A 21,908-nucleotide genomic window follows, 5' to 3' on the forward strand; every position below is an offset into this window, starting at 1 on the left:
TCCTCCCCTCTTGTTTTATTTTATTTTTTTTAATTTTCCAAAAGAAGGAACAGAGAAGGGGGCCAGGTGAGGATATTCCCTCACAGGCCCAGTCCTCTGTTCTTAACGCTAACTCGCTAACGTGGGAAATGGCGAATAGTTTGAAAGAAAAAGATATATATTTCATTTTGCTTTGTTGCCGTCTCCTGCGTTAGCGAGGTAGCGCAAGGAAACAGATTAAAGAATGGCCCAAGCCACCCACATACACATCCACACATGCAAATATACATACCTATACATCTCAACATATACATATACATACACACAGAGACATATACATATTTACACATATACATAATTCATACTGTCTGCCACCTCGCCACACATGAAATAGCAACCCCCTCCCCCCTAATGTGTGCGAGGTAGCGCTAGGAAAAGACAACAAAGACCCCATTCATTAACACTTAGTCTCTATCTGTCATGTAATAATGCACCCAAACCAAAGCTCCCTTTCCACATCCAGGCCCCACAGAACATTCCATGGTTTACCCCAGACGCTTCACATGCCCTGGTTCAATCCATTGACAGCACGTTGACCACGGTATACCACATCATTCCAATTCACTTTATTCCTTGCATGCCTTTCACCCTCCTGCATGTTCAGGCCCTAATCACTCAAAATCTTTTTCACTCCATCTTTCCACCTCCAATTTAGTCTCCCACTTCTCCTCGTTCCCTCCACCTCTGACACATATATCCTCTTGGTCAATCTTTCCTCACTCATTCTCTCCATGTGACCAAACCATTTCAAAACACCCTCTTCTGCTCTCTCAACCACACTCTTTTTATTACCACACATCTCTCTTACCCTTACATTACTTACTTGATCAAACCACCTCACACCACATATTGTCCTCAAACATCTCATTTCCAGCTCATCCACCCTCCTCCGCAAAACTCTACCCATAGCCCACGCCTTGCAACCATACAACATTATTGGAAACACTATTCCTTCAAACATACCCATTTTTACTTTCAAAGATAAAGTTCTTGACTTCCACACATTTTTCAAGGCTCTCAGAATTTTCGCCCCCTCCTCCACCCTATGATTCACTTCCACTTCCATGGTTCCATCCACTGCCAAATCCACTCCCAGATATCTAAAACACTTCACTTCCTCCAGTTTTTCTCCATTCAAACTTACCTCCCAATTGACTTGATCCTCAACACTACTGTACCTAATAACCTTGCTCTTATTCACATTTACTCTCACCTTTCTTCTTTCACACACTCCACAAAACTCAGTCACCACCTTCTGCAGATTCTCACATGAATCAGCCACCAGTGCTGTATCATCAGCGAACAACAACTGACTCCCTTCCAAGGCTCTCTCATCCACAACAGACTGCATACTTGCCCCTCTTTCCAAAACTCTTGCATTCACCTCCCTAACAACCCCATCCATAAACAAATTAAACAACCATGGAGACATCACGCACCCCTGCTGCAAACCTACATTCACTGAGAACCAATCACTTTCCTCTCTTCCTACATGTACACATGCCTTACATCCTCAATAAAAACTTTTCACTGCTTCTAACAACTTGCCTCCCACACCATATATTCTTAATACCTTCCACAAAGCATCTCTATCAACTCTTATCATATGCCTTCTCCAGATCCATAAATGCTACATACAAATCCATTTGCTTTTCTAAGTATTTCTCACATACATTCTTCAAAGTAAACACCTGATCCACACATCCTCTACCACTTCTGAAACCACACTGCTCTTCCCCAATCTGATGCTCTGTACGTGCTTTGACCCTCTCAATCAATACCCTCCCATGTAATTTCCCAGGAATACTCAACAAACTTATACCTCTGTAATTTGAACACTCACCCTTGTCCCCTTTGCCTTTGTAAAATGGCACTATGCAAGCATTCCGCCAATCCTCAGGCACCTCACCATGAATAATATATATATATATTAAATAACCTTACCAACCAGTCAACAATACAGTCACCCCTTTTTTTAATAAATTGCACCGCAATACCATCCAAACCCGCTGCCTTGCTTGCTTTCATCTTCCGCAAAACTTTTACAATCTCTTCTCTGTTTACCAAATCATTCTCCCTAACCCTCTCACTTTGCACACCTTCTTGACCAAAACACCCTATATCTGCCACTCTATCATCAAACATATTAAAAAAACCTTGAAAATACTCACTCCATCTCCTTCTCACATCACCACTACTTGTTATCAACTCCCCAGTAGCCCCCTTCACTGATGTTCTCATTGATTCACTTGACTTACACACATTATTTACCTCCTTCCAAAACATCATTTTATTCTCCCTAAAATTTAATGATACTCTCTCACCCCAACTCTCATTTGCCCTCTTTTTCACCTCTTGCACCTATCTCTTGACCTCCTGCCTCCTTCTTTTATACATCTCCCAGTCATTTGCATTATTTCCCTGCAAAAATCGTCCAAATGCCTCTGTCTTCTCTTTCACTAACAATCTTACTTCTTCATCCCACCACTCACTACCCTTTCTAATCTGCCTACCTCCCATGCTTATCATGCCACAAGCATCTTTTGCACAAGCCACCACTGCTTCCCTAAATACATCCCATTCCTCCCCCACTCCCCTTATGTCCTTTGTTCTCACCTTTTTCCATTCTGTATTCAGTCTCTCCTGGTACTTCCTCACACAAGTCTCCTTCCCAAGCTCACTTACTCTCACCACTCTCTTCACCCCAACATTCTCTCTTCTTTTCTGAAAACCTCTACAAATTTTCACCTTCGCCTCCACAAGATAATGATCAGACATCTTTCCAGTTGCACCTCTCAGCACATTAACATCCAAATGTCTCTCTTTCGTGCGCCTATCAATTAACATGTAATCCAATAACGCTCTCTGGCCATTTCTCCTACTTACATACGTATACTTATGTATAACTCTCTTTTGAAACCAGGTATTCCCAATCACCAGTCCTTTTTCAGCACATAAATCTACAAGCTCTTCACCATTTCCATTTACAACACTGAACACCCCATGTACACCAATTATTCCTTCAAATTCCACATTACTCACCTTTGCATTCAAATCACCCATCACTATGACCCGGTCTCATGTATCAAAACTACTAACACACTCACTCAGTTGCTCCCAAAACACTTGCCTCTCATGTTCTTTCTTCTCATGCCCGGGTGCATATGCACCAATAATCACCCATCTCTCTCCATCCACTTTTAGTTTTACCCATATCAATCTAGAGTTTACTTTCTTACACTCTATCACATACTCCCACCACTCCTGTTTCAGGAGTAGTGCTACTCCTCCCCTTGCTCTTGTCCTCTCACTAACCCCTGACTTTACTCCCAAGGCATTACCAAACCACTCTTCCCCTTTACCCTTGAGCTTCATTTCACTCAGAGTCAAAACATCCAGGTTCCGTTCCTCAAACATATTACCTATCTCTCTTTTTTCTCATCATGGTTACATCCACACACATTTAAACACCCCAATCTGAGCCTTTGAGGAGGATGAGCACACCCCGTGTGACTCCTTCTTCTGTCTCCCCCTTTTAGAAAGTTAAAATACAAGGAGTGGAGGGTTTCTGGCCCCCCGCTCCCATCCCCTTTAGTTGCCTTCTACGACATGTGAGGAATGCGCGGGAAGTATTCTTTCTCCCCCATCCCTGGGGATAGGGGTGTCTAAATGTGTGTGGATGTAACCAAGATGAGAAAAAAGGAGAGATAGGTAGTATGTTTGAGGAAAGGAACCTGGATGTTTTGGCTCTGAGTGAAATGAAGCTCAAGGGTAAAGGGGAGGAGTGATTTGGGAATGTCTTGGGAGTAAAGTCAGGGGTTAGTGAGAGGACAAGAGCAAGGGAACGAGTAGCACTACTCCTGAAACAGGAGTTTTGGGAGTATGTGAGAGTGTAAGAAAGTAAACTCTAGATTGATATGGGTAAAACTGAAAGTTGATGGAGAGAGATGGGTGACTATTGGTGCATATGCACCTGGGCATGAGAAGAAAGATCGTGAGAGGCAAGTGTTTTGGGAACAGCTGAATGAGTGTGTTAGTGGTTTTGATGAACACAAGACCAGGTTATAGTGATGGGTGATTTGAATGCAAAGGTGAGTAATGTGGCAGTTGAGGGAATAATTGGTATACATGGGGTGTTCAGTGTTGTAACTGGAAATGGTGAAGAGCTTGTAGATTTATGTGCTGAAAAAGAACTGGTGATTGGGAATACCTGGTTTAAAAAGTGAGATATACATAAGTATACGTATGTAAGTAGGAGAGATGGACAGAGAGCATTATTGGATTACATGTTAATTGATAGGCATGCGAAAGAGAGACATTTGGACGTTAACCGTGCTGAGAGGTGCAAGTGGAGGGATGTCTGATTGTTATCTTGCGGAGGCGAAGGTGAAGATTTGTAGAGGTTTTCAGAAAAGAAGAGAGAATGTTGGGGTGAAGAGAGTGGTGAGAGTAAGTGAGCTTGGGAAGGAGACTTGTGTGAGGAAGTACCAGGAGAGACTGAGTACAGGAATGGAAAAAGGTGAGAACAAAGAAGGTAAGGGGAAAGGGGTAGGAATGTGATGTATTTAGGGAAGCAGTGATGGCCTGCGCAAAAGATGCTTGTGGCATGAGAAGCGTGGGAGGTGGGTTGATTGGAAAGGGTAGTGAGGATTATTGGTGAAAGAGAAGAGAGAGGCATTTGGACAATTTTTGCAGGGAAAAAATGCAATTGAGTGGGAGATGTATAAAAGAAAGAGGCAGGGAGTCAAGAGAAAGGTGCAAGAGGTGAAGAGGGCAAATGAGAGTTGGGGTGAGCGAGTATCATTAAATTATAGGGAGAATAAAAAGATATTTTGGAAGGAGGTAAATAAAGTGCGTAAGACAAGGGAGCAACTGGGAACTTCGGTGAAGGGGGCTAATGGGGAGGTGATAACAAGTAGTGGTGATGTGAGGAGGAGATGGAGTGAGTATTTTGAAGTTTTGTTGAATGTTTTTGATGATAGAGTGGCAGATATAGGGTGTTTGGTCGAGGTGGTGTGCAAAGTGAGAGGGTTAGGGAGGACGATTTGGTAAACAGAGAAGAGGTAGTAAAAGCTTTGCAGAAGATGAATGCCGGCAAGGCAGCAGGTTTGAATGGTATTGCAGTGGAATTTATTAAAAAAGGGGGTGACTATTGTTGACTGGTTGGTAAGGTTATTTAATGTATGTATGATTCATGGTGAGGTGCTTGAGGATTGGCGGAATGCTCGCATAGTGCCATTTTACAAAGGCAAAGGGGATAAGAGTGAGTGCTCAAATTACAGAGGTATAAGTTTGTTGAGTATTCCTGGGAAATTATATGGGAGGGTATTGATTGAGAGGGTGAAGGCATGTACAGAGCATCAGATTGGGGAAGAGCAGTGTGGTTTTAGAAGTGGTAGAGGATGTGTGGATCAGGTGTTTGCTCTGAAGAATGTATGTGAGAAATACTTAGAAAAGCAAATGGATTTGTATGTAGCATTTATGGATCTGGAGAGGGCATATGATAGAGTTGATAGAGATGCTCTGTGGAAGGTATTAAGAATATATGGTGTGGGAGGCAAGTTGGTAGAAGCAGTGAAAAGTTTTTATTGAGGATGTAAGGCATGTGTACGTGTAGGAAGAGAGGAAAGTGATTGGTTCTCAGTGAATGTAGGTTTGCGGCAGGGGTGTTTGATGTCTCCATGGTTGTTTAATTTGTTTATGGATGGGGTTGTTAGGGAGGTGAATGCAAGGGTTTTGGAAAGAGGGGCAAGTATCCAGTCTGTTGTGGATGAGAGAGCTTGGGAAGTGAGGCAGTTGTTGTTTGCTGATGATACAGCGCTGGTGGCTGATTCATGTGAGAAACTGCAGAAGGTGGTGACTGAGTTTGGTAAAGTGTGTGAAAGAAGAAAGGTGAGAGTAAATGTGAATAAGAGCAAGGTTATTAGGTACAGTAGGGTTGAGGGTCAAGTCAATTGGGAGGTAAGTCTGAATGGAGAAAAACTGGAGGAAGTGAAGTGTTCTAGATATCTGGGAGTAGATCTGGCAGCGGATGGAACCATGGAAGCGGAAGTGAATCATAGGGTGGGGGAGGGGGCGAAAATTCTGGGAACCTTGAAAAATGTGTGGAAGTTGAGAACATTATCTTGGAAAGCAAAAATGGGTATGTTTGAAGGAATAGTGTTTCCAACAATGTTGTATGGTTGTGAGGCGTGGGCTATGGATAAAGTTGTGCGCAGGAGGGTGGATGTGCTGGAAATGAGATGTTTGAGGACAATATGTGGTGTGAGGTGGTTTGATCAAGTAAGTAATGTAAGGGTAAGAGAGATGTGTGGTAATAAAAAGAGTGTGGTTGAGAGAGCAGAAGAGGGTGTTTTGAAATGGTTTGGTCACATGGAGAGAATGAGTGAGGAAAGATTGACCAAGAGGATATATGTGTCGGAGGTGGAGGGAACGAGGAGAAGTGGGAGACCAAATTGGAGGTGGAAAGATGGAGTGAAAGAGATTTTGAGTGATCGGGGCCTGAACATGTAGGAGGGTGAAAGGCGTGCAAGGAATAGAGTGAATTGGAACGATGTGGTATACCGGGGTTGACGTGCTATCATTGGATAGAACCAGGGCATGTGAAGTGTCTGGGGTAAACCATGGAAAGTTGTGTGGGGCCTGGATGTGGAAAGGGAGCTGTGGTTTCGGTGCATTATTACATGACAGCTAGAGACTGAGTGTGAACGAATGGGGCCTTTGTTGTCTTTTCCTAGTGCTACCTCATACACATGAGGGGGGAGGGTGTTGTTATTTCATGTGTGGCGAGGTGGCGATGGGGATAAATAAAGGCAGACAGTATGAATTATGTACATGTGTATATATGTATACGTCTGTATGTGTATATGTATGTGTACATTGAGATGTATAGGTATGTATATTTGCGTGTGTGGACGTGTATGTATATACATGTGTATGTGTTGGGCCATTCTTTCACCTGCTTCCTTGTGCTACCTTGCTAACGCGGGAGACAGCGACTGAGGAAAATAATAATAATCATAATAATATATATATATATATATTTTTTTTTGCCGCTGTCTCCCGCGTTTGCGAGGTAGCGCAAGGAAACAGACGAAAGAAATGGCCCAACCCACCCCCAATACACATGTATATACATACACGTCCACACACGCAAATATACATACCTACACAGCTTTCCATGGTTTACCCCAGACGCTTCACATGCCCTGGTTCAATCCACTGACAGTACGTCAACCCCGGTATACCACATCGATCCATTTCACATTCACTCTATTCCTTGCCCTCCTTTCACCCTCCTGCATGCTCAGGCCCCGATCACACAAAATCTTTTTCACTCCATCTTTCCACCTCCAATTTGGTCTCCCACTTCACCTCGTTTCCTCCACCTCCGACACATATATCCTCTTGGTCAATCTTTCCTCACTCATTTTCTCCATGTGCCCAAACCATTTCAAAACACCCTCTTCTGCTCTCTCAACCACGCTCTTTTTATTTCCACACATCTCTCTTACCCTTACGTTACTTACTCGATCAAACCACCTCACACCACACATTGTCCTCAAACATCTCATTTCCAGCACATCCATCCTCCTGCGCACAACTCTATCCATAGCCCACGCCTCGCAACCATACAACATTGTTGGAACCACTATTCCTTCAAACATACCCATTTTTGCTTTCTGAGATAATGTTCTCGACTTCCACACATTCTTCAAGGCTCCCAGAATTTTTGCCCCCTACCCCACCCTATGATCCACTTCCGCTTCTATGGTTCCATCCGCTCCCAGATCCACTCCCAGATATCTAAAACACTTTACTTCCTCCAGTTTTTCTCCATTCAAACTTACCTCCCAATTGACTTGACCCTCAACCCTACTGTACCAAATAACCTTGCTCTTATTCACATTTACTCTTAACTTTCTTCTTTCACACCCTTTACCAAACTCAGTCACTAGCTTCTGCAGTTTCTCACATGAATCAGCCACCAGCGCTGTATCATCAGCGAACAACAACTGACTCACTTCCCAAGCTCTCTCATCCCCAACAGACTTCATACTTGCCCCTCTTTCCAAAACTCTTGCATTTACCTCCCTAACAACCCCATCCATAAACAAATTAAACAACCATGGAGACATCACACACCCCTGCCGCAAACCTACATTCACTGAGAACCAATCACTTTCCTCTCTTCCTACACGTACACATGCCTTACATCCTCGATAAAAACTTTTCACTGCTTCTAACAACTTGCCTCCCATACCATATATTCTTCATACCTTCCACAGAGCATCTCTATCAACTCTATCATATGCCTTCTCCAGATCCATAAATGATACATACAAATCCATTTGCTTTTCTAAGTATTTCTCACATACATTCTTCAAAGCAGACACCTGATCCACACATATATATATATGCACACACACATATATATATATATATATATATATATATATATATATATATATATATACACATATATTTTTTTCGTACTTTGTTGCTGTCTCTCGCATTAGCGAGGTAGCGCAAGGAAACAGATGAAATAATGGCCCAACCCACCCACATACACATGTATAAACATACACGTCCATACATGCACATATGCATAACTATAAAGTTCAACGTATACATATATATACATACACAGACATATACATATATAGAAATGTACATAATTCATAATTGCTGCCTCTATTCATTCCCATCACCACCCTGCTACACATAAAGTGACAATCCCCTCCCCCTGCCCATGTACGAGGTAGCGCTAGGAAAAGACAACAAAGGCCACATTCGTTCACACTCAGTCTCTAGCTGTCATGTATAATGCACTGAAACCACAGCAACCTTTCCACATCCAGGCCCGACAAAACTTTCCATGGTTTACCCCAGACGCTTCACATGCCCTGGTTCAATCCCTTGACAGCATGTCGACCATTGTATACCACATCATTCCAATTCACTCTATCCTTGAATGCCTTTCAGCCTCCTGCATATTCAGGCCCCGATCGCTCAAAATCTTTTTCACTCCATCCTTCAACTTCCAATTTGGTCTCCCACTTCTCCTTGTTCTGTCCACCTTTGACACACATATCCTCTTTGTCAATCTTTCGTCACTTATTCTCTCAATGTGACCAAACCATATAAATACACCCTCTTCTGCTCTTTCAACCACACTCTTTTTATTTATCAAACCACCTCACACCACATATTGTTCTCAAACATCTCACTTCCAACACATCCACCTTCATCTGCACAACCCTATGTATAGCCCACACCTCGCAACCATATAACATTGTTGGAACCACTATTCCTTCAAACATATCCATTTTTGCTTTCCGAGATAATGTTCTCGACTTCCACACATTCTTCAATGCCTCCAGAACTTTCACCTCCTCCCCCACCCTGTGACTCACTTCTACTTCCATGGTTTCATCGAATGCCAAATCCACTCCCAGATATCTAAAACACTTCACTTCCTCCAGATTTTCTCTATTCAAACTTACCTCCCAATTGACTTGTCCCTCAATCCTACTTTACCTAATAACTTTGCTCTTATTCACATTTACTTTCAGGTTTCTTCTTTCACACACTTAACCAAACTCAGTCACCAGCTTCTGCAGTTTCTCACCCAAATCAGTCACCAGCTTCTGCAGTTTCTCAACCGAATCAGCCACCAGTACTGTATCATCATCAAACGACAACTGACTTACTTCCCAAGCCTTCTCATCCACAACAGACTGCATACTTGCCCCTCTCTCCAAAACTCTTGCATTCACCTTCCTAACAACCCCATCTATAAACAAATTAAACAACCATGGAGAGATCATGCACCCCTGCCACAAACCGACATTCAACGAGAACCAATCACACTCCTCTCTTCCTCCTCGTACACATGCCTTACATCTTCAAATAAAACTTTTCAGTGCTTCTAGCAACTTGCCTCCCACACCACATACTCTTAAGACCTTCCACAAAGCATCTCTATCAACTCTATCATATGCCTTCTCCAGATCCATAAATGCTACATACAAATCCATTTGTTTTTCTAAGTATTTCTCACATACATTCTTCAAAGCAAACACCTGATCCACATATCCTCTACCACTTCTGAAACCACAGTGCTCTTCCTTAATCTGATGTTCTGTACATGCCTTGACCCTCTCAATCAATGCCCTCCCATATAATTTCCCAGGAATACTCAACAAACTCATACCTCTGTATTTTGAACATTCACCTTTACCCCATTTGCCTTTGTACAACATTTAGACACCTTTATCTGGGCCTTCGAGGAGGATGAGTATTCCCCACGTGACTTCTTCTGTTTCCCCTTTTAGAAAGTTAAAATACAAGAAGGAGAGGGTTTCTAGCCCCCTGCTCCCGTCCCCTTTAGTCACCTTCTACTACATGTGGGGAATGCAACCCTAGAAGAAAAAAGTGAGCTTTCTTTCCCGAAGAGGCAATGGTTGATGCCATCATCTCTATGGCAGTCTCTGACTAGCCAAGTGTGGGTCCAGGATGAGCATGTGGCCACTTCCCATTTAAAAGGAAAGAAACGTTTGGGAAAGCCATTGTTCCCACCAACAGACAAGAGGGATAGAAGGTCCTAACCCTAATATTCCTTAAGAAAATATTTCATGGTCCAGGGAAAAACTGCTGATAAGAGACATTTCCAAACTTGATCTGTATGGGAATGTTTCCATTAAGATTTTTACAAGTGTAAATTTTACTTACCTCACATACCAGCACAAAGAGAACCAGTGGAATAATAGACAGTGCTAATAGTCCTGTCCAGCCCATACTTGGCATCACCCACAGAGCAAGAATAACCTCAGCACAAGCTCCTACAGCCCAGAAACACTGAAAGAGGTGTGAAGAATTAAACACAATAATATTCTTTTTTTTATACTTAATTGCTGTTTCTTGTGTCAGCAAGGTAGCACCAGGAAACAGATGAAGAAGAGCCCATCCACTCATATACACATATATATATACATAAATGCCCCTACACACATACAAATAACATATATAAATACATATACAAACACAAACATAAACATATATACACACGTACATATTCATACTTGCTTGTCTCCATCCATCCCTGGCGCTACCCTGCCAGACAGGAAACGGCATCAATGCCCCCTGCTTCAGCGAGGTAGCCCCAGAAAAACAAGCAAAAAAGGCCACATTCGTTCACACTCAGTCTCTAACTGTTATGTTTAATGCACTGAAACCACAGCTCCCTATCCACATCCAGGCCCCACTGACCTTTCCATGGCTTACCCCATACATTTCACATGCCCTGGTTCAGTGCACAGACAGCATGTCTACCCCAGTATACCACATTGTTCCAATTCACTCTATTCCATGCAAGCCTCTCACCCTCCTGAATGTTCAAGTCCCAGTCGCTCAAAATCTTTTTCACTCCATCCTTCCACCTCCAATTTGGTCTCCCACTTCTCCCTGTTCCCTCTACCTCTGACACATATATCCTCTTTATCAATCTCTCCTCACTCATTCTCTCTATAAGCTCAAAGCATTTCAACACACTCTCTTCTGGTCTCTCAACCACTCTCTTTTCATTTCCACACATCTCTCTTACCCTTTCATTACTTACTCGATCAAACCACCTCACACTACATATTGTCCTCAAACATTCAATTTTCAACACATCCACCATCCTCCACACAACCCTATCTATAGCCCATGCCTCACAACCACATAACATTGTTGGAACTACTATTCCTTAAAACATACCTATTTTTGCTCTCTGAGATAACATTCTTTCCTTCCACACATTCTTCATCACTCCCAGAATCTTCACCCCCTTCACCACCCTGTGACTCACTTCTGCTTCCATGGTTCCATTTGCTGCTAAGTCCACTCCCAGATCTCTAAAACACTTACTTCCTCCAATTTTTCTCCATTCAAACTTACATCCAATAAACTTGTCCCCCAACGCTACTGTACCTAATAACCTTACTCTTATTCACATTTACTCTCAACTTTCTCCTTTCACACACTTTTCCAAACTCAGTCACCAACTTCTGCAGTCTCTCACTTGAATCAGCCACCAGAGCTGTATCATCTGCAAACAACAACTGACTCACTTCCCAGGCTTTCTCATCCCCAACAAACTGCATACTTGCCCCCTCTCCAAAACTCTTGCATTTACCTTCCTAACCATCCCATCCATTAACAAAGTAAACAACCATGGGGACATCACACACCCATGCTGCATAGTTTCAATGTATTCCCTGCACATCATAAATGGCAACTAATAGAGATGGAAGCCAGAGGCTGGAAATCCTCCCATCCAGTTTTCAGTTTTCTAAAAGAAGGAACAGAGAATGGGGTCAAGTGAGGATATATCCTCTAAGGCTCTGTCCTCTGTTCTTGACGCTACCTCACTGATGCCTATCAAATACCTGGATCATTAAAGCCATCTAGGTTAAGTCATAACCACCAACTGATATTTTTTAGACATCTTTTTCAGGTGTTAAAGATATTTCTAAGACCAAACACAATTACTATAATGTCTATGTTATTGTGGGTAATATAGGAATGTTTTAATATATAAAGCCTTCTCAAGGAAGATCCATATCTAAATATCAAACATAATTTGGGATTAATAATATCTTATAACTCCCTCTGAATATGTGTACAGATTTCTTTCTCCAATACCAACTTGGTTACAAATGATTTTGCTCATGAATGATATACTATTTACAACCATAATTCACTCAAGCCATGCAAAGATCCAAATATTAGTGGCCGAGTAGCATTATAATGCAAACAATACAGTCTGTTGTGCTGGTAATCTTACAAACACATCTTAATCATACCTTAAATATGATTACACACACACACACACACACACAGAACTTGTATGAACTTCTCTGTTTACTCACTGGAAAAGCCAATGTCCTAGATATATCCAGATTATTGTCCTTGATCCTACTCTCCTATATCCACGTAATAATTTTGTTATTCATGTTCTCTGAAGATCAACAGCCATTTAATGAGAAACATGATTTAGAATTAAAGGTAAATTATACAGGTACAGGATCACTAAAGTTGAGGTAATAATGTCTGATAACATCTGAATATGGGCAAAGGTTTCTTTCTCCAGCACCAACTTGGCTGCAAATTATTTTGATCATGAATGATATACTATTTACAACCATAATTTACTTAAGCCATGCAAAAATTTGAATATCAGTGGATGAGCAGCAATATAATGCAAACAACACAGTCTTTGTTGTAAAGGTAATCTTACGTATACATCTTAATGTAGCTTAAATATGATTATACACAAATGGAGCTAGGACAAACTTCTCTGTTTACTCACTGAATAAGCCAACATCCTAGACATATCTGGATTATTATCCTTGACCTTGCTCTCCTGGACTCATGTAACAATTCTGTCATTCATTTTCTCTAAGGATCAACAGCCATTTGGTTAGAAAAATGATTTAGAATTAAAGGCAAATTACAATGGGTAAAGTATCACAAAAGTTGAGTTTTTAAGAAAAGAGAACTAGAAGATAAAAATAAAGAACCTGCAAATGACTGGACCAAATTATTTGCATTTATATTGAGCTTTGCTGACCTCTTTCATGTCTTATTTGTAAGAAAAAATTAGCCAACAGCAAAAAACACAATTTTAAATGGCATTTTCACAGAAACTGCATAATCTTTGCCAAGATGTATCCAGTTGAAGATGCCAGAAAGGATGACAATGAGGAACTTTTCGGATAGTTCAAAATGAGATTACAGGAAAGAGCACAGGATTAATAAGAGATGCCATGGGGGGTGAAAGAACATTAGAGTTATCCAAGGAAGAGTTAGAAGAAAAATGAGAACCAAAGAGAGTTGCTCTGTATATGGGAGAGACAGCTATAGTAACATCAGAACTGAAAAGTGAAGGATAAGTAAAGCGACAGAAGTTATGAGGGATGACCTTCACTAAAGACCAGACTAACCTATCTGTGAATGAAGAGTAGAGGTTATCATGCTTCATTTGAACAAGGGAATACTTTGCCTCACATATAATATACTTGCAATGATTACGAGCTGTGATACGTGCTGAATGAAAGTTGGAGGAAGGATAATTTTTCCGAGCTTGATATGCCTGATCCCTTGCCTGAATGGCCTTAGAACAGGAACAGTTGAACCATGGATTGAAATGAAAGGATGTCTTGGAAGAAGAAGGGATAAATGCTTCCAGTTCCACAACAATGACAACTGCTGTGTGTATGGCGGAGAGAGAGGCATCATCAAGAAAGTGACAACAATTCAACTAAAGAAAGTCAGAAAAGAATTTTAAGTCAGCTTTACTGATGCTCCAATACTTACGTTTAGAAGGGGCTGTTGGAGGAGGAGGTGCTGTTTATATTTATATTTTTATTTATTTTGCTTTGTCACTGTCTCCTGCGTTTGCGAGGTAGCGCAAGGAAACAGACGAAAGAAATGGCCCAACCCACCCCCATACACAATATATATACATACACGTCCACACACGCAAATATACATACCTATACATCTCAATGTACACATATATATACACACACAGACACATACATATATACCCATGCACACAATTCACACTGTCTGCATTTATTCATTCCCATCGCCACCTCACCACACATGGAATACCATCCCCCTCCCCCCTCATGTGTGCGAGGTAGCACTAAGAAAAGACAACAAAGGCTCCATTCGTTCACACTCAGTCTTTAGCTGTCAGGCAATAATGCCCAAAACCACAGCTCCCTTTCCACATCCAGGCCCCACAGAACTTTCCATGGTTTACCCCAGACGCTTCACATACCCTGATTCAATCCACTGACAGCACGTCAACCCCGGTATACCACATCGATCCAATTCACTCTATTCCTTGCCCTCCTTTCACCCTCCTGCATGTTCAGGCCCCGATCACACAAAATCTTTTTCACTCCATCTTTCCACCTCCAATTTGGTCTCCCACTTCTCCTCGTTCCCTCCACCTCCGACACATATATCCTCTTGGTCAATCTTTCCTCACTCATTCTCTCCATGTGCCCAAACCATTTCAAAACACCCTCTTCTGCTCTCTCAACCACACTCTTTTTTATTTCCACACATCTCTCTTACCCTTACATTACTTACTCGATCAAAACACCTCACACCACACATTGTCCTCAAACATCTTATTTCCAGCACATCCATCCTCCTGCGCACAACTCTATCCATAGCCCACACCTCGCAACCATACAACATTGTTGGAACCACTATTCCTTCAAACATACCCATTTTTGCTTTCCGAGATAATGTTCTCGACTTCCACACATTCTTCAAGGCTCCCAGGATTTTCGCCCCCTCCCCCACCCTATGATCCACTTCCGCTTCCATGGTTCCATCCACTGCCAGATCCACTCCCAGATATCTAAAACACTTTACTTCCTCCAGTTTTTCTCCATTTACCTCCTTAACTTACCTCCCAGTTGACTTGACCCTCAACCCTACTGTACCTAATAACCTTGCTCTTATTCACATTTACTCTAAACTTTCTTCTTTCACACACTTTACCAAACTCAGTCACCAGCTTCTGCAGTTTTTCACATGAATCCGCCACCAGCGCTGTATCATCAGTGAACAACAACTGACTCACTTCCCAAGCTCTCTCATCCCCAACAGACATCATACTTGCCCCTCTTTCCAAAACTCTTGCATTCACCTACCTAACAACCCCATCCATAAACAAATTAAACAACCATGGAGACATCACACACCCCTGCCGCAAACCTACATGCACTGAGAACCAATCACTTTCCTCTCTTCTTACACGTACACATGCCTTACATCCTCGATAAAAACTTTTCACTGCTTCTAACAACTTGCCTCCCACACCATATATTCTTAATACCTTCCACAGAGCATCTCTATCAACTCTATCATATGCCTTCTCCGGATCCATAAATGCTACATACAAATCCATTTGCTTTTCTAAGTATTTCTCACATACATTTTTCAAAGCAAACACCTGATCCTCACATCCTCTACCACTTCTGAAACCACACTTCTCTTCCCCAATCTGATGCCCTGTACATGCCTTCACCCTCTCAATCAATACCCTCCCATATAATTTCCCAGGAATACTCAACAAACTTATACCTCTGTAATTTGAGCACTCACTCTTATCCCCTTTGCCTTTGTACAATGGCACTATGCACACATTCCGCCAATCCTCAGGCACCTCACCATGAGTCATACATACATTAAATAACCTTACCAACCAGTCAACAATACAGTCACCCCCTTTTTTAATAAATTCCACTGCAGTACCATCCAAACCTGCTGCCTTGCCGGCTTTCATCTATGGGAGGTTATTGATTGAGAGGGTGAAGGCATGTACAGAGCATCAGATTGGGGAAGAGCAGTGTGGTTTCAGAAGTGGTAGAGGATGTGTGGATCAGGTGTTTGCTTTGAAGAATTTTTTTTTTTTTTCTTTTATACTTTGTCACTGTCTCCCGCGTTTGCGAGGTAGCGCAAGGAAACAGACGAAAGAAATGGCCCAACCCCCCCCCCATACACATGTACATACACACGTCCACACACGCAAATATACATACCTACACAGCTTCCATGGTTTACCCCAGACGCTTCACATGCCTTGCTTCAATCCACTGACAGCACGTCAACCCCTGTATACCACATGACTCCAATTCACTCTATTTCTTGCCCTCCTTTCACCCTCCTGCATGTTCAGGCCCCGATCACACAAAATCTTTTTCACTCCATCTTTCCACCTCCAATTTGGTCTCCCTCTTCTCCTCGTTCCCTCCACCTCCGACACATATATCCTCTTGGTCAATCTTTCCTCACTCATTCTCTCCATGTGCCCAAACCATTTCAAAACACCCTCTTCTGCTCTCTCAACCACGCTCTTTTTATTTCCACACATCTCTCTTACCCTTACGTTACTTACTCGATCAAACCACCTCACACCACACATTGTCCTCAAACATCTCATTTCCAGCACATCCACCCTCCTGCGCACATCTCTATCCATAGCCCACACCTCGCAACCATACAACATTGTTGGAACCACTATTCCCTCAAACATACCCATTTTTGCTTTCCGAGATAATGTTCTCGACTTCCACACATTTTTCAAGGCTCCCAAAATTTTCGCCCCCTCCCCCACCCTATGATCCACTTCCGCTTCCATGGTTCCATCCGCTGACAGATCCACTCCCAGATATCTAAAACACTTCACTTCCTCCAGTTTTTCTCCATTCAAACTCACCTCCCAATTGACTTGACCCTCACCCCTACTGTACCTAATAACCTTGCTCTTATTCACATTTACTCTCAACTTTCTTCTTCCACACACTTTACCAAACTCAGTCACCAGCTTCTGCAGTTTCTCACACGAATCAGCCACCAGCGCTGTATCATCAGCGAACAACAACTGACTCACTTCCCAAGCTCTCTCATCCCCAACAGACTTCATACTTGCCCCTCTTTCCAGGACTCTTGCATTTACCTCCCTTACAACCCCATCCATAAACAAATTAAACAACCATGGAGACATCACACACCCCTGCCGCAAACCTACATTCACTGAGAACCAATCACTTTCCTCTCTTCCTACACGTACACATGCCTTACATCCTCGATAAAAACTTTTCACTGCTTCTAACAACTTGCCTCCCACACCATATATTCTTAATACCTTCCACAGAGCATCTCTATCAACTCTATCATATGCCTTCTCCAGATCCATAAATGCTACATACAAATCCATTTGCTTTTCTAAGTATTTCTCACATACATTCTTCAAAGCAAACACCTGATCCACACATCCTCTACCACTTCTGAAACCGCACTGCTCTTCCCCAATCTGATGCTCTGTACATGCATTCACCCTCTCAATCAATACCCTCCCATATAATTTACCAGGAATACTCAACAAACTTATACCTCTGTAATTTGAGCACTCACTCTTATCCCCTTTGCCTTTGTACAATGGCACTATGCACGCATTCCGCCAATCCTCAGGCACCTCACCATGAGTCATACATACATTAAATAACCTTACCAACCAGTCAACAATACAGTCACCCCCTTTTTTAATAAATTCCACTGCAATACCATCCAAACCTGCTGCCTTGCCGGCTTTCATCTTCCGCAAAGCTTTTACTACCTCTTCTCTGTTTACCAAATCATTTTCCCTAACCCTCTCACTTTGCACACCACCTCGACCAAAACACCCTATATCTGCCACTCTGTCATCAGACACATTCAACAAACCTTCAAAATACTCATTCCATCTCCTTCTCACATCACCGCTACTTGTTATCACCTCCCCATTTACGCCCTTCACTGAAGTTCCCATTTGCTCCCTTGTCTTACGCACCCTATTTACCTCCTTCCAGAACATCTTTTTATTCTCACTAAAATTTACTGATAGTCTCTCACCCCAACTCTCATTTGCCCTTTTTTTCACCTCTTGCACCTTTCTCTTGACCTCCTGTCTCTTTCTTTTATACTTCTCCCACTCAATTGCATTTTTTCCCTGCAAAAATCGTCCAAATGCCTCTCTCTTCTCTTTCACTAATACTCTTACTTCTTCATCCCACCACTCACTACCCTTTCTAAACAGCCCACCTCCCACTCTTCTCATGCCACAAGCATCTTTTGCGCAATCCATCACTGATTCCCTAAATACATCCCATTCCTCCCCCACTCCCCTTACTTCCATTGTTCTCACCTTTTTCCATTCTGTACACAGTCTCTCCTGGTACTTCCCCACACAGGTCTCCTTCCCAAGCTCACTTACTCTCACCACCTTCTTCACCCCAACATTCACTCCTCTTTTCTGAAAACCCATACTAATCTTCACCTTAGCCTCCACAAGATAATGATCAGACATCCCTCCAGTTGCACCTCTCAGCACATTAACATCCAAAAGTCTCTCTTTCGCACGCCTGTCAATTAACACGTAATCCAATAACGCTCTCTGGCCATCTCTCCTACTTACATAAGTATACTTATGTATATCTCGCTTTTTAAACCAGGTATTCCCAATCATCAGTCCTTTTTCAGCACATAAATCTACAAGCTCTTCACCATTTCCATTTACAACACTGAACACCCCATGCATACCAATTATTCCCTCAACTGCCACATTACTCACCTTTGCATTCAAATCACCCATCACTATAACCCGGTCTCGTGCATCAAAACCGCTAACACACTCATTTAGCTGCTCCCAAAACACTTGCCTCTCATGATCTTTCTTCTCATGCCCAGGTGCATATGCACCAATAATCACCCACCTCTCTCCATCAACTTTGAAGAATGTATGTAAGAAATACTTAGAAAAGCAAATGGATTTGTATGTAGCATTTATGGATCTGGAGAAGGCATATGATAGAGTTGATAGAGATGCTCTGTGGAAGGTATTAAGAATATATGGTGTGGGAGGCAAGTTGTTAGAAGCAGTGAAAAGTTTTTATCGAGGATGTAAGGCATGTGTACGTGTAGGAAGAGAGGAAAGTGATTGGTTCTCAGTGAACGTAGGTTTGTGGCAGGGGTGTGTGATGTCTCCATGGTTGTTTAATTTGTTTATGGATGGGGTTGTTAGGGAGGTGAATGCAAGAGTTTTGGAAAGAGGGGCAAGTATGAAGTCTGTTGGGGATGAGAGAGCTTGGGAAGTGAGTCAGTTGTTGTTCACTGATGATACAGCGCTGGTGGCTGATTCATGTGAGAAACTGCAGAAGCTGGTGACTGAGTTTGGTAAAGTGTGTGAAAGAAGAAAGTTAAGAGTAAATGTGAATAAGAGCAAGGTTATTAGGTACAGTAGGGTTGAGGGTCAATTCAATTGGGAGGTGAGTTTGAATGGAGAAAAACTGGAGGAAGTGAAGTGTTTTAGATATCTGGGAGTGGATCTGACAGCGGATGGAACCATGGAAGCGGAAGTGGATCATAGGGTGGGGGAGGGGGCGAAAATTCTGGGAGCCTTGAAGAATGTGTGGAAGTCGAGAACATTATCTCGGAAAGCAAAAATGGGTATGTTTGAAGGAATAGTGGTTCCAACAATGTTGTATGGTTGCGAGGCGTGGGCTATGGATAGAGTTGTGCGCAGGAGGGTGGATGTGCTGGAAATGAGATGTTTGAGGACAATGTGTGATGTGAGGTGGTTTGATCGAATAAGTAATGTAAGGGTAAGAGAGATGTGTGGAAATAAAAAGAGCGTGGTTGAGAGAGTAGAAGAGGGTGTTTTGAAATGGTTTGGGCACATGGAGGGAATGAGTGAGGAAAGATTGACCAAGAGGATACATGAGTCGGAGGTGGAGGGAACGAGGAGAAGAGGGAGACCAAATTGGAGGTGGAAAGATGGAGTGAAAAAGATTTTGTGTGATCGGGTCCTGAACATGCAGGAGGGTGAAAGGAGGGCAAAGAATAGAGTGAATTGGAGCGATGTGGTATACCTTGGTTGACGTGCTGTCAGTGGATTGAATCAAGGCATGTGTATGGGGGTGGGTTGGGCCATTTCTTTCGTCTGTTTCCTTGCGCTACCTCGCAAATGCGGGAGACAGCGACAAAGCAAAAAAAAAAAAAAAAAAAAATATACACATACATATGCACATATACACACATACACACATATATATATACATATGAAAAATGTAAGAAATAATTTAGAAAACTGAAACTTCTAGCTTGAAATGAAATGAAAAATGATAGCATGGTCAGATGAACAGATTGGGGGCAAGATTTTGTAACTACAGCGTGAAGGATTGGAGGTGAAAAACAGATCTAGAATATCATGAGAGTGGTCATAGTGCGGTGGGTGATAATTTGCTCTAGATAACTGAGAATGGAGAATGTGAGGGCTTCAACCACCCACATTTCATATGAGAGGAAGCCAATCATTCTCAACAGTGAATGCAGGTAATCCCTAGGGAGAGGATCTTGGCTTGCAGGTGAGAGGATGTCATGGCCTTATGACAGGAGTGGAAAGAGTCAAAGAAAGATACAAAGTTTGTAGAATTAGGAAACCAGTGAGTAACACAAAGAGAAAGTCTAGAAGTTGAAAGACAGACCTTGAGCCACATAACACCAAAGTTTGGGGACTCCAGGTCCTCTTGCATACCGCAGTTGTTGTTGTTGGAATAAGCACAGATATCAGCTCTGAACCACACATGGTAGAGGAAGTGTGGATCTGGTGTTTACTTTGAAGAATGTGTGTGAGAAATACTTAGAAAAAAGATGGATTTGTATGTAGCATTTATGGACCAGGAAAAGGCATATGATAGGGTTGATAAGAGATGCTTTGTGGAAGGTCTTAAGAGTATATGGTGTGGGAGGTAAGTTGCTAGAAGCAGTGTAAAGTTTTTACCAAGGATGTAAAGCATGTGTATGAGTAGGAAGAAAGGAGAGCAACTGGTTCCCAGTGAAGGTTAGTCTGTGGAGGGGTGTGTGATGTCCCCATGGTTGTTTAATTTGTTTATGGATGGGGTGGTCAGGGAGGTAAATGCAAGAGTTTTGGAGAAAGGGGTGAGTAAGCAGTCTGTTGGGGATGAGAGGGCCTGGGAAGTAAGTTGTTGTTTGCAAATGATACAGCTCTGGTAACTGACTCTATTGTGAAACTGCTGAAGTTAGGGATGAGTTTGGAAAAGTATGTGAAAGGAGAAAGTTGAGAGTAAATGTGAATAAGAGCAAGGTTATTAGGTTCAGTAGGGTTGAGGGACTAGTTAACTGGGATGTAAGTATGTATGGAGAAAAATTAGAGGAAGTGAAGTGTTTTAGATACCTGGGAGTGGACTTAGCAGGAATGGAACCATGGAAGCAGAAGTCAGTCACAAGGTGGCGGAAGA

At 42.3% G+C, this 21,908-nt stretch overlaps 1 protein-coding gene across 7 annotated transcripts in view; it reads right to left on the minus strand.

Moving 5' to 3' along the window:
• The window catches only part of LOC139754824 (synaptic vesicle 2-related protein), a 133,733-nt gene that overhangs the window by 32,540 nt on the left and 79,285 nt on the right, over positions 1–21,908 (minus strand). For all 7 annotated transcript variants that reach the window (XM_071672689.1, XM_071672688.1, XM_071672684.1 and 4 more), the window contains one exon: positions 10,774–10,899. In XM_071672689.1, the coding sequence (XP_071528790.1) occupies positions 10,774–10,899 (126 nt within the window). The remainder of the gene's footprint in view (positions 1–10,773; positions 10,900–21,908) is intronic.

This window comes from Panulirus ornatus, chromosome 17, assembly GCF_036320965.1.
Source record: "Panulirus ornatus isolate Po-2019 chromosome 17, ASM3632096v1, whole genome shotgun sequence".
Classification (NCBI taxonomy): Eukaryota; Metazoa; Arthropoda; class Malacostraca; order Decapoda; family Palinuridae; genus Panulirus; species Panulirus ornatus.